Source organism: Betta splendens, chromosome 7 (assembly GCF_900634795.4).
Source record: "Betta splendens chromosome 7, fBetSpl5.4, whole genome shotgun sequence".
NCBI lineage: Eukaryota > Metazoa > Chordata > Actinopteri > Anabantiformes > Osphronemidae > Betta > Betta splendens.
Window position 1 is genome coordinate 14,525,118 of NC_040887.2, and position 16,302 is coordinate 14,541,419.

Here is a 16,302-nt window from a genome sequence, read left to right on the forward strand (position 1 = left end):
CAGATCTTTAATTCTCAAACACTAAAGTGAACGAATCATTTCGAGTAATTTGTTCATTTTGTTAATTTAAAGCAGGCGGTGCTGTGGTTGTTGTAAAAATCGTTGCGGCTCTCAAACACTATATGCTGAAGACAACATGGTTTGTTTCAGCGCACACTACTATAATAAATAACTATAATCACAAAATGTCACAATCAATTCAAACTATGTGGAAACCTACATTAGGAAAGCAAAAACACACCACATGACTTAAGTCCTGCATCTTCCCTGCCATTGTTGTTTAACAGCACAACAGTACTTTAGCTTGGTAGCTGTCAGATCGTCGTAGGTGACGGACCCACATGCACAGCACTAAAAAGGCTTGGATGATGATAAGAAGGGGGTTTATTCAAGAAAGGCAGGGTCAGAGTCAGGTAAGGTCCATCACGGGTCAGCAACAGTGTACAATACAATTGTGCAGGCAGGCTCGGTACCGTGGACAGACAGAGTTTGTTAACGTGCGGGCCAATATAACAGTACCGTGGACAAGGCAGACAGGGATTAGGCAGAAGTCGTTCACGATGATCAAAAACAAGGCTCCGGTTCACAAGGCTAGACAAAAACACAGGACGCTGGAAAGTGGTGGAATGCACGCAACAATCTGGCAACTGAAGAGTGTGTGAAGTGGCGACTAAAGACTGATGCAGATTACTGATTTTTGACAGGTGTGTGTAATGAGGGCCGGTAGTGACAGGGAAAACAGCTGTGGTGTGATTATGGCAGGAAGTCCTTCAGAATAAAAGCGGAAGCGGGTCTAAACTAAACTGTGACAGTACCCCCCCCCCCCACACACACACACCCAGGGCATCTACCACGGCGCCCAAGGAAAACCCCCAGGCTCACCGACTAGGGCGGGCGGAGGGCGGTTCAGGAGGAGGGACCGGGTCTAGGCGTCGCCTCCGTTGCCAAAAGTTGATTGTCCACCGGAACTCGTCCGTGGCTGGTGCCTCTGGATGCGCACTGTGGAAGTCCCGGACGAGCGAGCGGTCCAGGATGTCCCGAGACGGGACCCAGGACCTCTCATCCGCCCCATAGCCTTCCCAGTCCACCAGATACTGGAACCCGCGCCCTCGGCGCTAGCAGTCAAGGAGTTCCCATACGGTGTATACCGGGTGTCCATCCATGACTCGGGCGGCGAAGGAGGCTGAGTTGGCAGGACCAGAGGACAGGAACAATGGGGCTTGAGCCGACTGACATGGAATGTAGGGTGTACTCTCATGGACCTGGGTAAGGAGAGCCTCACAGAAACCGGGTTAATCACCTGCGTTGGTGTAGGGACCTATGAATCGTGGTGCCAACTTATGCGACGGCCCCTGGAGCCGCAGATCCTTGGTCAATAGCCAGACCTGGTTGCCCACCTCATACGTGGGCTCCGGGGACTGTCTGTGATCCGCTGCCCTCTTGTCTCAGGCTTGGGCTTGGAGCATCATCCTCTGGGCTCGCAACCACGTCTGCCGGCATCCCCGCAGCAAAGCGTGGGCCGATGGGACGTGGATCTCCCCTTCCAGCGATGGAAACAGGGGATATCATAGTTCCTCTCTGCTGAAGATAGCTTACGGGACATGAAAGCACACGGGTGAAGCCTACCTTCAGCTGGATCACGTTGCAACAGCACCGCACCCACCCCTGAGTCTGAGGCGTCCACTTCTACCACAAATTAGCCTGCAGGGTCCGGCATGCGAAGCACAGGTGCGGTGGTGAAGCTCCGTTTGAGGTGCTGGAACGCCGACTCCGCTTCGGTTGACCACTGAAACGGAACCTTGAGAGATGTTAGCTGGTGAAGAGGTGCCGGGATGCTACTGAATCGTCAAATAAAACGGCGGTAGAAATTGGCAAAGCCCAGGAAGCGTTAAACATCTCTCCTATACTGTGGTACCGGCCATTCACCGCCCTGGTCTTGGCTGGATCCATTATTCAGACCAAACTTTGAACTCTTGCCTGCTTCTGTCTTGTTAAGTCAAGTGTGTGACCGCTGTTTCACCCAGCTGTCCTGCGAAACACCTATATTTACGTTACACGTGTGTTTTGACACAATCAAACCAAGAAACGACACAGTGTCGACATGGAAGTCGCACCTCTCTGCCTTCACAAAGAGACAGTGTTCCAGCAGCCTCTTCAGAACCTGGCAGACATGGAGTTTTTGTTCCTCCTCCATGCTAGAAAAAGTACAGGACACTGGAAAGTGGTGGAATGCACGCAAAAATCTGGCAACTGGAGATTGGGTGAGGTGGAGACTAAATACTGATGCAGATTACTGATTATTGACAGATGTATGTAATGAGGACCGGTAGTGACAGGGAAAACAGCTGTTGTGTTATTATGGCAGGAAGTCCTTCAGAATAGAAGCGGAAGCGGGTCTAAACTGTGACAGTAGCGGTCACATGACAAATGAACGAACGAACGATCGGTAAGAATCCATATGAACACTGTCACATGTGACATATGACAGAACTCTTATTATTGGGGATTTAATACGTGTGTTGTACAGTAGATAAGTGCAGCTCTTAATGCACCCAGGTCTGATTGTGTCCAACCTTTGGTGGAGATTTGCAAAAACTTTGTCTTTTGTTGACAAAGTGAACAATGTCAGGGCCCAGATATCACCACCTACTCTCCTCTCTGCTGAGAGTGTTTCATTACATCCTCCTAGCTACGGATAATGGGGACTACTGTATGTGGTTTTGGTGCTGCTGGATCTAACCGCTGCCTTGGATACTCTGGATCACAGCATCTTGGTCTCCCAGCTAGAGCAACTGGTACAGTAGGCATCCAAGGAACTGCTCTGCAGTGGTTTAGGTCATATCTAGAAGATAGAACAATTTGTGTAGATCTTAATAATGTTCAGTCCTCCTTTGCTCCTTTATTGTATGGTGTCCCGCCCGATTCAGGGTGTATGGTTGTCTGTCATAAACCCTCCATCTCCACGATGAGAAGAACTCCTCCATAAGATTCAGGAAAAGGGAGTAGGGTGGCAGTAAGACATTTAAAAAGTGGTTACTGTTGGTGGTGGATGCAGACATTATCTCAAATGATCACATAAAGGTGATTTACGGGCCCAGGATGGTGTTGTTGGTGGTCCAGGAGCATGTTTTTTAGCTCCTCTAGGAAGGTGAGGAGACGTTGGGTGTTGTAGGATCCAAGGACAGCATGCCACATAAGCCTCTGAACCCATGGCCGCTCAAAGAGTAATATTACAGTACCCTCCCTGTTGGCCAGGAACCTCAGTCATGGCTCTTTGGCCAATGATGTTACGGCCTCTTTGCCTTCATTTCTGCAGGTTGAAGCCAGCCTTATCCAGGAAGTGGTATTCATGAGGTTTGACCATCGCATCCAACTGTGAAAAATGTTAAAGTGCACAGGTGTTCAGAACAACAGTCAATCAGGTAGCATAGTATTGTCCAGTGATGTCAAGTAATGTAGGCCACTGAGCAACACAGTATGTCCACTAACTGTACTGTGAACATGGATATACTTACCTGCACATACTTGTAACGTAGGTCACGCAGAGTTGCACTCAAAGGGAACCCTATAGACCTGCTTCATCTGCATATTTTGGCTTCGGAAAACTTGGTCTATTTTGGCCAAGCTGACATCATCAGTGCTCTCGAAGTGACATTATCGGCAATGACCTTGTCTCTGATCTCCTGGAGTCTGATGAGGTTGTTCTCACGAACCATATCCTCAATGAGGGTTTCTTGTGCCACTGTGAATATGGCAACCCTCCCACCTCTATGTGGCATTCTTTCAACTCTAAAGAAAGAAACATGTGTTGTCAATTGACATGTTTTACAATATAGTAACTGATTTAAAACTGATAGACTACTTTCACAGGCTTGTAAAACTGTATTGTGAGAAAGAAAGCAATAAGGTACAATATCTGTTGTGTTGTCTGAATACTCTGATGGTGGCCACACTGAATCTACTCACGTTTGGACGGACTCTTAGTCCTGCTTCAGCCATTGTCATGCCATGGACAATGACATGGTCAATGACTGTTGCTCGCATCTCGTCAGTAATGATGGTGCAAGGTTGTCTTGCTCTACCTACTGGACCTTCTCCTCTCCCTTGTTGGCCACCTCCTCTTCCTCATTGGCCTGCACCTCTTCCTCTTCTGATTTCAACTCCTCTTCCTCGTTGGTCTGCACCTCTTCTTCCATGACCAGCTCTTCTCCCTCCTCTGACTCAAATTCCTCTTCCCCTGACTCTGCCTGCATCCATTGATTGTTTGGAATCTTCAGCAAACTGTGCACACTGAACCTCCTTTTATACATGTAGTCAGAGCAACAGGTGTCTTTGATTTTGAGTCGTTGTGTGTAATGAATGACGCCAGGTGTGTTCATTGTGTTCAAATATTGCTGACTGTGGCAAGTATTTTCCATCATGTGAGCTTTAATTTGAGAATATAAGCAGAGTTTTTTTGCATCTTGTGTTTTAGCAAGGACAAATGTGTTTAGATTTATGAGAATGGAGGATTGTGTTTCGTGAATTGTGTCTTCATGAAATGTGTTTATGATATTGGAGAATGATGGCTAGACTTAGTAAATGTGTTTAGATGACTGGTCATTTGGTTTAGGGGATTGGCTTTTGTGTGTTAGCATTTGAGAAAAACTGTAATATGAACAATTAAACTATTAGTGACTACAAACAGGCAATTAGTACAGCTGTAGTTTATTGTCTTATACTTTTGAGAACTTATATCAACTGTAATTGTAATATGTATTATTAGTACACAAGTAGATATTTAAAACTGAAGTACATTTTTAACTTTTTTCTCAGTGAACTAATTGTTTAAGTTTCTGTACACTTGATCACGTACATCGCACACAGTTATATTTGAATCCAATATGGGCAATGTGTCCCTTGGCAAAAAGTAGTACATACAAGTACACTATTTGTATAGTTGTTTTAAACTAAAAAGAAAAAAAACATTCTTCACTTCACAAAGTTCACTTTTATGCACATACTAAGATATGCCAAACCAATGCATATTATAGTATAGTAAAAGTTGTATAAAAAATAGGCTGTGGTGGAAATTTCCCATAAAGAGGCAGAGGATGAGAGAGTTGTCTTTTGTGCGATTTATTATAAAAATAAAGGAAAATAAAAATGAAAAATAAAAATAATGGGGAAAGCAAACCAAAAACCAGCTGGGGAGATCAGTGCATACAACACAAAGGTGTGATGCAAAGAGCCCACAATCCTCAAGTTGTCTCTGCCTTTTTAACCCCTTTCTCTGGCTCTGATGGAATGTCTCTCTTGACCAATAGAGTTTTTCTTGTCACCTTATCTCGCGGTGTCTGAGAAGTCAGTCTGGTGGGGAGTCAGATAGGATGGAGCCAGAGACCGGGTGTAAAAGATAAACATATATCATAATCTATTAGTCAGTCAAATGGAACATCAGATGTTTAAACTTGATGAACAACAGGGCACAAGAGATTAGTTGTTTTTTGTAAAAATGTTCAGTATTGCACCTAACCAGCACATGACGACTGTGTTGGATAAGAAAAAGCACAAAGGCACAATTTTTCCCAATTTTTCCCATTATGCAGGTAACTTAGGGATAAAAGGTTTGGAGCTGTTTTTGTCATCATCGTCAGAGAAACTAAGATCATCATCAAAGTCATTGTGTCATTTGATAGGAGAGTGTTAAGGTCGCACGCATGATGAGACCTTTAACCAGTGGGATAACGCCACAACCAAGCAAGAGAATCACAGCCATCACAATGATAAAGGAAACAGCTGCGAACGTGAGAACAGATTTCAATTTTCCAGACATTTCGTCTAGCCAATTCCAAGGGGTAGAATCTATACCAGAGTTAGCTGAGACTCCGTGGAATGCCTTCGCCCCAGTACCAGTAGATTCAGTGTTATTCAGGATGTAAGTACAACATGCCTCTTTGAATACAACACAAACGCCTCCTTTCTCTGCTAACAACATGTCTACAGCCATTCGATTGTAATGTAATAAAGACAATTAATGTATGTTAGCCATAGGTTTCCGGGCTGGGGTTCTGTTTCATATAATCTTAAGATAGTTTTCATGCTTTTGGATCTTTAATAGTACATTTGGGTCTAGAGTGAATAGGAGAATCAGGGATTTAACCAGAGTGATGATGCATATTGCTGCTTGTGTTATCTTATAACCTCTATCATCTATAGATGAAGGACAAAAGCTAATTGTATTAGTGAATAAAGTGAAGAGTCTACACGTCGTCCAGCGTTGGCAACTTAAGGCTGCTCGTATGTGTGTTTTCTAAGGAGCGTGTGTGTGTAGATGTATGGTCTCACACCTTTAGCTGAACGGTCAATGGAGCCTCGCTTCAGTGCATGTGTCAGCACAGCAAGGGTCCTCCTTCTCACGTCTCCTCACTTCTGGTGGGTTTTCTGTGCGATGTAAATGGAGGGTCATCTGTCCGATCCAGGACCTTTCTGCAGTGGCTGGAGTGGATCCAAGTGGCTCTCTCTGTGACCTTCACAGCCGTGTAGGTCGACAGAAGGACCTGGAAGGGGCCTTGCCATCGTTTGGAGTCTCAGTGCTTCCTCCTGAAGCTGTGGGAATTATCTGTGGCCGGGTCGTGGGGGCAGCAGTCTAAGCAGAGAATTACAGACGTCCCTCTACCCGGACACTTCCTCCAGCTCTTCCTGTGGGACCCCAAGGCCTTCCCAGGCCAGCCGAAAGACGTAGTCTCTCCAGCATGTCCTGGGTCTCAGAGCCTCCTACCGGTGAGAAATGCCTGGAACACCTCGGCAGGGAGGCTTCCAGAGAGCATCCGAACCAGATGCCCGAGCCACCTCAAGTGGCTCCTCTTGATGTGGAGGAGCAGCGACTCTACTCGGAGCTCCTCCCGAGTGACAGAGCTCCTCACCATATCTCTAAGGGAGTGCCACCCTACAGAGGAAGCTCATTTCGGCCGCTTGTATCCGTGACCTTGCCCTTTTGGTCATGACCCAAAGCTCATGACCATAGGTGAGGATAGGAACATAAAGTGACCGGTAAATTGAGAGCTTTGCCTTTTGGCTCAGCTCCTGCTTCATCGATACACCGACCACATTACTGCAGCCGCCGCACCGATCCGTCTGTTAATCTCACGCTAATTCCTTCCCTCACTCGTGAACAAGACCCCAAGATACAGTAATTGAACTCCTCCACTTGGGACAGGAGCTCTCCTCCAACCTGGAGAGAGAAAACCACCTTTTTTCGGTCAAGAACCATGGTGTCACGGTCTGGACTCACTTCCTGCTTTATTTTCTTATACTTTCGGTTTTGTCTTGTCACTTTTGTGTCAGATTTACTTTGCAGTCACATCATATCACCAGCTGTGACACAGCGCCGTGACACATGGCCTCAGATTTGTAGGAACTAATTCTCATCCCAGCCATTTCAACATCATCTGCAAAAAGCAGAGATGTTATCCTATGGTCCCCAAACCAGACCCTCTCCGGCCCCTGGCTGCGCCTAGAAATTCTGTCCATAAAAATAATGAACAGAACCGGTGACAGGATTTGGCAGCCCTGCTGAAGTCCAACATGCATCAGGAACAGGTCTGACTTGCTGGCAATGCGAACTAAGTTCTGGCTTTGGTTGTACAGAGACCGAACAGTCCTAAGAAAAGAGCTTTGGACTCCATACTCCTGGAGCACCCCCCCACAGGATGTCACAAGGGACGCGGTTGAATGCCTTATCCAGGTTCAAAAAACACATGTAGACTGGTTGGGCAAACTCTCACAATATAAATATACAATAATAATACAATATAAAGCTAGTCCAGCATTCCACGACCAGGTCGAAAACCACATTGTTCCTCCTGTATCCGAGGTTTGACAATCGGCCGAATTCTCCTCTCCAGTACCCTGGCATAGACTTCCCCAGGGAGGCTGAGAAATATAAATCCCCTATAGTTGGAACACACTCTCCTGTCCCCCTTTTTGTGAAGAGGGACAACCACCCCGGTTGTCTAGTCCAGAGGAACTGTCCCCTTCGTCCACGTGATGTTGCAGAGGCGTGTCACCCAAGACAGCCCCACAACATCCAGAGACATGACTTACTCAGGACGGATCTCATCCACCCCCGCTGCCCTGCCACCGAGGAGCTTACTAACTACCTCAGTGACCTCAGCCTGGGAAATGGGCAAGTCTACCCCTGAGTCCCCTGCCTCTGCTTCCTCAGCAGAAGGCATGTCAAAGGGGTTGAGGAGATCCTCAAAGTACTCCTTCCACTGTCCAATAACATGCCCAGTTTAGGTCAACAGCTCCCCACCTTCACTGAAAACAGAGTTGGTAAAGGACTGCTTCCCCCTCCTGGACGAATTCGGACGAATTGCCAGAATCTCTTTGAGGCCGAGTGGTAGTCCTCCTCCATGGCCTCCCCGAACACCTCCCAGACCAGAGTTTTTGCCGCCGCAACGACATGGGCTGCAGCACGCTTGGCCTGTCGGTACCCATCAGCTGCCTCAGGAGTCCTACAGGTCAACCAGACCAGGTAGGACTCCTTCTTCAGCTTTATGGCATCCCTTACCTCAGGCGTCCACCACCGGGTTCGGGGTTTACCATCACGACAGGCTCTGGAGACCCTGCGTCCACAGCTCCAAACGGCCGTGTTGACAATGGAGGCGGAGAACATGGTCCACTTGGACTCTATGTCTCCAACCTCCCTCGGAATCTGGTCAAAGCTCTCCCGCAGGTGTGCGTTAAAGGTCTGTCTGACAGAGCGTTCAGCCAGACGTTCCCAACAGAGTTATCTTTTGTGTGATTTATGATAAAAATAAAGGAAAATAAAAATAATGGGGAAAGTAAATAAAAAGCATGGATGTTGATCGTGAACATCAACAAACCAAAAACCAGCTGGGGAGATCAGTGCACACACCACGAAGGTTGATGCAAAGAGCCCACGATGCTCAAGTTGCTTCTGCCTTTTAACCTTTCTGTCCGAAAACGGTGGAACGTCTGTGTAGACCAATCAAATTACAAGCACCCTGTCTTCCCTGTCAAAGTGTGTATGAAGATGTTTACATTCTCACACCTGCATCGCTGACGTCCTACTATCTGTGAGAAAGGAGCACCAAGTCTCAACAGACAGAGACACAACTCCCCGGCCTTGTGTTTGGGAGCTAGAGTTGAGAGTCTATCAGGTAGAGACAACCATTGAACAATCTAGGTGAAATGTCAAATACATACAGTAAGACAAAACATAAGATAGTAATTGCAGAACATAAATCAAAAATCTTATAGTAACTGCATAGAATAAGGAAGAAACAATTTTGGTGTCATGGTGCCATGTGCACCGATGGACACCCACAGAAGTCCAATAACTTAACACCATTTGGGTTCAGATCAGGTAGGCCGTTCCTCCCAATTACGCCTCTCCAGGTATCACTGTCGTGGGCCACGTGGGCATTAAAATCTAGCAAAGGAACGATGGGGTCCCCAGTTGGAGTGCTTTCCAACACTCCCTCCAGAGACCTCAATAAGGCCGGGTACTCCACACTACCATTTGGCCTGTAAGCACAAACGACAGGGAGTGACCTATTCCCCACTAAAAGGCGCAGGGAAGCGACCCTCTCGTCCACAGGGGAAAACTCCAACACATGGCGGGAAGCTATGAGCAAGCCCACACCAGCCCGCTGCCTCTCGCTGCAGGCAACTCCAGAGTAGAAGAGGGTTCAGCCTCTCTTGAGGAGTTGGGTTGCCGAGCCCAGGCTGTGTGTGGAGGTGAGCCCGACTATTTCTAGCCGGTACCCCTCAACCTCCTGCACAAGCTCAGGCTACCTTCTCCCCAGTGATGTAACATTCCATGTCCCAGTAGCCAGATTGGTTAGATTGGTTATCCAGGGTTTGGGTCGCCTATGCCCACCTTCGACTGCTGCCCAATCCACTCTAAACCGGCCCCCTACAGTTCCTCCTGTGGATGGTGGGTCCACCTGAGGACGGTCCCACGTTGCTCCTTTGGGCTCCCCTTGGGTGGCCTGGCCACCAGATGCTCGCATACGAGCCCCAACTCTGGGCCTGGCTCCAGGGTGGGGCCCCGGCTGCGCCATACTGGGCGACGTCTCGGTCCTTGCTCGTCTTCCTTTGATAGGGGTTTGTGAACCTCTCTTAGTCTGGCCCGTCACCCAGGACCTGTTTGCCTTGGGAGACCCTACCAGGGGTATTTAGCCCCCAACAACATACCTTCCGGGGTCATTTGGGCAAACAAACTCCTCCACCACGATAAGGCCGCGGTTCAAGAAGTAAATTGAAATGTGCTCATTAAATATCTGCACACTGCACATGTACCTTAACACACTATGCATTTGCCATTATAGTATTTCTACCTTGTACATTCACTTAACTCATAACTCCTTCACCTAAACCTAATTGTTTCTGTATAATTGTCAGTTTAAGTCAAGTATACTTAAGTATACAGTAATTACAAATCTAGACGAAAAACACTTAACCTCTTTTTATACTTCAAAGTAGAAACCAAGTATACTTGATCACTTAGATGTGTTTTGGTTTGGTATGTCTTATATATGTATAAGATGTATTTCTTATGTGTGTATATATATATATATATATATATATATATATATATATATATATATATATATATATATATATATATATATATATATATATATATATATATATATATATATATGGCCAGTCTCTTCTCTGTTTTGAGCTGTATAAGGTCCATCTCCAAGTCACTCTTTTTGATTTGTTGCCGAAGATGGATCTTATACAGCTCCTTTGCTAGCAACTAGCAAGGCATTAAAAAGGGAATATTTCTTATTTTATAAAATCATATATTAAACTGTATGCAAATATAACTGCAGACAAACTCTTACTTTGTGAGGAGGTAGATGAACCCTGCATTTAAATCCCCAGGAATGTTCTGTGAAAGGACAATGACAACTTGTTACTATAATGTCAAAAGGGGTCATGTGTTGTGTTGTGTTGTGTTGTGTTGTGTTGTGTTATGTTATGTTACACATGACCTGTATGGATCTAGCAGCACTGTCCAATTCTGTCACAGCAGAAGTGGTCTCTTCATCTTCATCCAACAGTGGAAATATGCAAGTATACTTTATGTGGCAATAAATCAAATAACTTAAAAGGTACTTGGCAACAAATCACTTAGACATGTCACAAACTGTGTGCTTTCTGGAGGGTCCAATAACACAACCCTTCTTTCTAATAGCTACATTAAAGAAAGAATACATTAAAACATGTTTAATACATAGATCCTGTAATTGTGTAATCAAATCTTACCTTTTTGTTGGATGTTTTTGTGTTTTATTTTAACTTGGGTGTCACAAACACACGATGGAGGAAGGACCGAAATGCACAGTGTGGCTGGTTTAAGAACGGTATTTAATAGATTTGTGGTCAGGCAGGCAATGGTCATACACAAGGTAGGCAAAACAAGGTCCGGCAAGGCATAGGCAAAAGGATGGTCAAAAGGCAGGCAATGGTCAAAATCACTGGATTTTCTGGTACTGGAATATCAGAGACTGGGCAAGAGACAAGACGAGATTACCAAACTGGGTCATACACGAGGAATGGGTACACAGCAATGCTGGAGTGCTGGTCATGAAGAACGCAGACAATCTGGCAAGGTAACGTGGTGAGAGGTGGCGCTTACATACCAGATGTAATGATGCCAAATAGAACACAGGTGAGTTAATTAGAACTGGAAATGAAGCTGGATGTTTTTAGCCAGTACTGAGACAGGAAGTGATAACAAACTAAAACCGGAAATGGCATAAAACTGTGATGACATGACTGAGTCCATGACATTGGGACAGAGTTCTTCTTGCTCCAAAAGGATTACACATTATTAAACAAGAATATTACTGTTATCCAACATTATTCTAATCTTGTGAAACTGATAGTAAAGACAATGTCCCACTGCAATAAAAGAGGATGTCACGATCTCTGAAAAGTACAGTAGGACCCAAATGCACAGCGAGGACTTGAGTACAATAAAAGGTTTAATAGCTAGTGGTCAAACAGGCAAGGGTCATACACAGCACAGGCAAAAAACGGTTCCCACAGGGTGCAGGCAAAAAACGTAGTCAGCAACAAGCAATGGTCAAAATACACGGTTCTATCAGAGGTAAGGCAAAGACAAGGTGAGGTCGCAAGACTGGGTAAAACATGAGGTCAGAACAAACGGACGCTGGAATGCTGGCTAGGAAAACACAGGCAATCTGGCAATGGGTAAATGTAGACATGGTGCTTAAATACTAATGAGTAATGATTGATGGAAAACAGCTGGTGAGGTCATGTGACTGCAAAGTAGAGCTAAACTAAAAGTGACAAGACAAAAACGGAAGTACAAGAAAATAAAACAGGAAGTGAGTCCAGGCTGTGACAGAGGAGAGGGCAACATAACTGTAATTAAATGTTGTTGTCAGTTTTTTTTTTGCCAAGCCAACTCTCTTTCCTTCGCTGATGTAGCTGTAATACTTTTTCTAATAATAATCGGCTTGAATTCCTCATAGGCCAGCATTAAAATCTTCAACTCCGCCTCTGTAAAAATATGCTGCCCTTTTCGTGTCGCTTTGGCTTTCCATGGTGACTTGTGAATTCCATTGGCAAGGTCTTTATATATACATCGAGCACATGCGTTAACTCTGGGTTACCAACAGGAGGCAGATGAACCCAACTCTTATCAGGTATTTTGGAACTGACATACTCAGGGTTAGCAGGTTCTGGGTTCATCAACCCAGAGTTCAGGGTTTAGCGGAAGATTAATCAACCCTGCTTTCGGGAACACACCCCTGGTCGAACCTCGCTCTGAGCTCAAACAACAAACACACCTCCCGATGCATTGAGGGCAATGTTCTACATGTACATGTTAGGTACATACAGGAACTCTAAATAGCATTGCTCTCAGTCCCACAGTGTGTACAAGTGAATAAGAACGATCACAATTGCCCTCAACAAACTAAACAGTGAACTGTAAAAATACTAAATACACACAGTGCAACAGAGCAAAAATGTATTACATAAAACAGTCACTCAGTAACTGGTCAGTGTGCCTTGGCTAAACACGTGGCTGTCACAGGTCCATGAAGGAGGCTCGTGGTCCATCATTGACTGTAAGTCCACCACAGTCTCAGAGTGTCTCTGCTGTTAATGCTACCATGTGCCAATGCAACAATTATAAGTTCATATACTAAAACGTGTGTGTCTGACTCATCATACGTTAATATAGTAAATCAGCACCTTGATCAAGGACACTTAGACATGTGGCCATGTTTGACACAAAGGGAAAAAATAAGGAGATGGTGACTCAAAGAATTAGGGTGGAGATGAGACTGTTCCACCTCCAGACTCACATGAGGAGGAGGAGAAAGTAAGAAAAAGATAAGTCAGCTGTTTGTCACATTGTTGCTCAGGAAGCTGTGTGTTCAGCTTCTCCTCCTCCCTTTCTCTGATGGAGACACTAGAGGAAGCTGAACTCTGTTTTCCACAGCTCCTCAACTCCTCCTGTAAGAAGCTCACGCGTCCTCGCCCTGAGGCTCTGACCATTTACATCCTTATGTCCTGCGTCTCTCTGCTCACAGTGCTTCTCAACCTGCTGGTCATCGTCTCCATCTCCCACTTCAGGCACAGATTTATGATTTAGCATTAAGAATATTATTATAATATGTTAAAATTCACTGAAATATTTTTTTGACATCATTGTGTTAATTTTTGCTCAAATATTCTCAATACAGTACATTGCTGTTGATGATGCTTCTAGTTTTAATAGTGTTCACAGTGATGCTGTTTTGTCCCTGCAGACAACTACACACTCCCACCAACCTCCTCCTTCTCTCTCTGGCTGTGTCTGATTTCCTTGTGGGTCTCATTGTGATGCCGTTTCAGATCCTCTTAACAGAGCCCTGCTGGTTTCTAGGTGACCTGATGTGCACTGTGTTTGTTTTTGTATTGTACATTACTGTTGGGGCTTCCATAGCAAACATGGTTCTGATATCAGTGGATCGTTATGTGGCCATCTGTGACCCTCTGCGTTACTCCACCAAAGTCACTCAGATGAAAGTTAAGTTGTGCATCCTCCTGTCGTGGGTAGTGTCTGTTTTTTATGCCTTCATGATGTTATACGATAACCTTAAAGATCCAGGCAGGTTTAACTCCTGTTATGGTGAATGTTTGATTAATGTAAATGGAGCTGTTGACCTGGTTTTATGGTTTCTGATACCCATCTCAGCCATCATCATCCTGTATGTGAGGGTGTTTGTGGTGGCTGTGTCTCAGGCTCGTTCCATGCGTTCCCACATTGCAGCTATTAAACTGCAGCGTTCAATGACTGTGACTGTTCAGAGGTCAGAGCTGAAAGCAGCCAGGACCCTGGGTGTGGTTGTTGCTGTGTTCCTCATGTGTTACTGTCCATATTATGGCATCTCTTTCTCTGGACCTGCCATCAAAATGAGCTCATCAACTAACCTTTTATTTTTTTTTCTGATATACTTTAACTCTGGTCTGAACCCAGTGATTTATGCCTTTTTCTACCCCTGGTTCAGAAAATGTGTGAAACTCATTGCTACGCTTCATATACTGCAGCCTCAGTCCCGTCTGACCAATGTCATGTAAACCTGACACCCAATACCCCTGTACTAATGGGCCTCCAGTTACAGTCATTTTTGTCTTTCTGTTTCTGTTGAAGTGTTCTTATCATCATGTGTGATGATGTGAGGTAAGAAAACATGTTTTAATTCTCAGTTGACCATCGAGAGCCAACTATTTTTTTTTTTTGTCAGAAGCAACACCCAGTCGCCTGGACTACTTGTTTTATTTAGATAATTGAAAATTTCCAATGAAGAAGCTGATGAGAGAGTTGTCTTTTGTGTCATTTATTCCAATAACAAAAGGAAATAATTAGCATATTAAAACACTAATTGCAAATATCAACGACCCAAAGACCAGGTAGGGAGATCAAACATATACTGTACCACAAAGGTAAAATGCAAAGAACCCAAAATGCCTAAGTTACTCCTGCCTTTTGTTTCTTCCCTGACACGATGGACTGTTTCTTTCTAGTCCAATCAAATTGCATGTTAACAGCTCATCCATGTTGCTGTGTATGGACATATTTACATTCTCATTCTTCCACCTGGTGCCACTGGCGTCTCGCTATCAGAGAGAAGGAGCAATAAAGGTCAAGAGACAAAAAGAGAGAGACGGCTCCTCAACCTTGGATTGTGGGAGTCAGATAGGAGTCGGATCCATGGAGTGCCAGGCGGAGACAACCAGTCAGATACATAAAATTGAATGCATGATGGATTACATACACATGGAACATGTAAGTGAAACATAACAACGCATAAACACAGTTTTTCCATCACAAATAAGTAATACACTTATAAAAATGTATCACTTATGATGCACCAATTACCAATTTGGTAAAATTACACTGTCAAATTTATATAGTTACCAATCATATAATATTGTAAAATATTAAAAGTGTTAAGTTTAAACAGTGTCACAATCTTGTTATATGCTTGTTGCCTAAGTAACTGGTCCCCAACAAGCTTGTTTAGAGAATTCTGGCATGCTTTTTCATGGTACTACTTTTGTTCTGCCGCTAGGCGTTTGCTCAACAATGCCACTTAGCACAGTATTCTAATCTTTCGAGTATCACCTGTACAGTAGTTCTGTTCTGTCTCACTGAAACCTGGCTGTAGCAGGATGATTATGTTAGTTTAAACAGTCGACTCCAATGAGTCACATAAACTATCATGTTCCTAGAAGTACAGGTAGAGGTGGAGGAGTAGCAGCAATTTATAACTCACATTTACTTATTACTCCTAGACCTAAACATAGTTATAATGTAACTCACTTGAAAACCTCACTTTGAGCCTTCCTCACCCAGACTCTAAAACTCAGAAGCCAGCTGTGTTTTGTATTGTTTATCGTCCTCCTGCTACAACTGTCCTTGTAACTGAATTCTCTGAATTCTTATCTGTAGTAATGACCGGGATAACAAATATTAACAATCTGAACAACACTATTGGACATGTACATATATTGGACATATACATATATATACACATATTGTGGTACGTGAAACAGCACCCACTTCTCCCACCGGAGTTATGACAGAACGGGGAGAGTGATGGGATGCAGCCCACATTTATCCTCAATACAGAAAAAAAAAAAACTAACAAGAAGAAATAAAAAAGAGGGGCTCCAATTCTGTTGGTATCAGGTATTAAAATAAGATAAGATAATATAAGATACGATAAGATACGATAGACCTTTGTTTGTCCCCAC

The 16,302-nt window shown here is 44.5% G+C and overlaps 1 protein-coding gene across 1 annotated transcript; it reads left to right on the forward strand.

Annotated features, from left to right (window-relative positions):
* The first annotated feature begins 13,462 nt into the window (after positions 1-13,462).
* Positions 13,463-14,791, forward strand: LOC114858728 (trace amine-associated receptor 13c-like). Its single transcript, XM_055510339.1, has 2 exons — positions 13,463-13,635; positions 13,812-14,791. The coding sequence occupies exons 1-2, from the start codon at positions 13,463-13,465 to the stop codon at positions 14,620-14,622; spliced, it is 984 nt and encodes a 327-aa protein (XP_055366314.1). The 3' UTR covers positions 14,623-14,791.
* The last annotated feature ends 1,511 nt before the right edge of the window (positions 14,792-16,302 follow it).

Coding starts and splice junctions, on each gene's coding strand:
- LOC114858728 (XM_055510339.1), top strand. CDS start 13,463: ATGGAGACACTAGAGGAAGCTGAACTCTGTTTTCCACAGCTCCTCAAC. Junction 13,636..13,811: donor GTCTCCATCTCCCACTTCAG/GCACAGATTTAT, acceptor TTGTCCCTGCAG/ACAACTACACACTCCCACCA.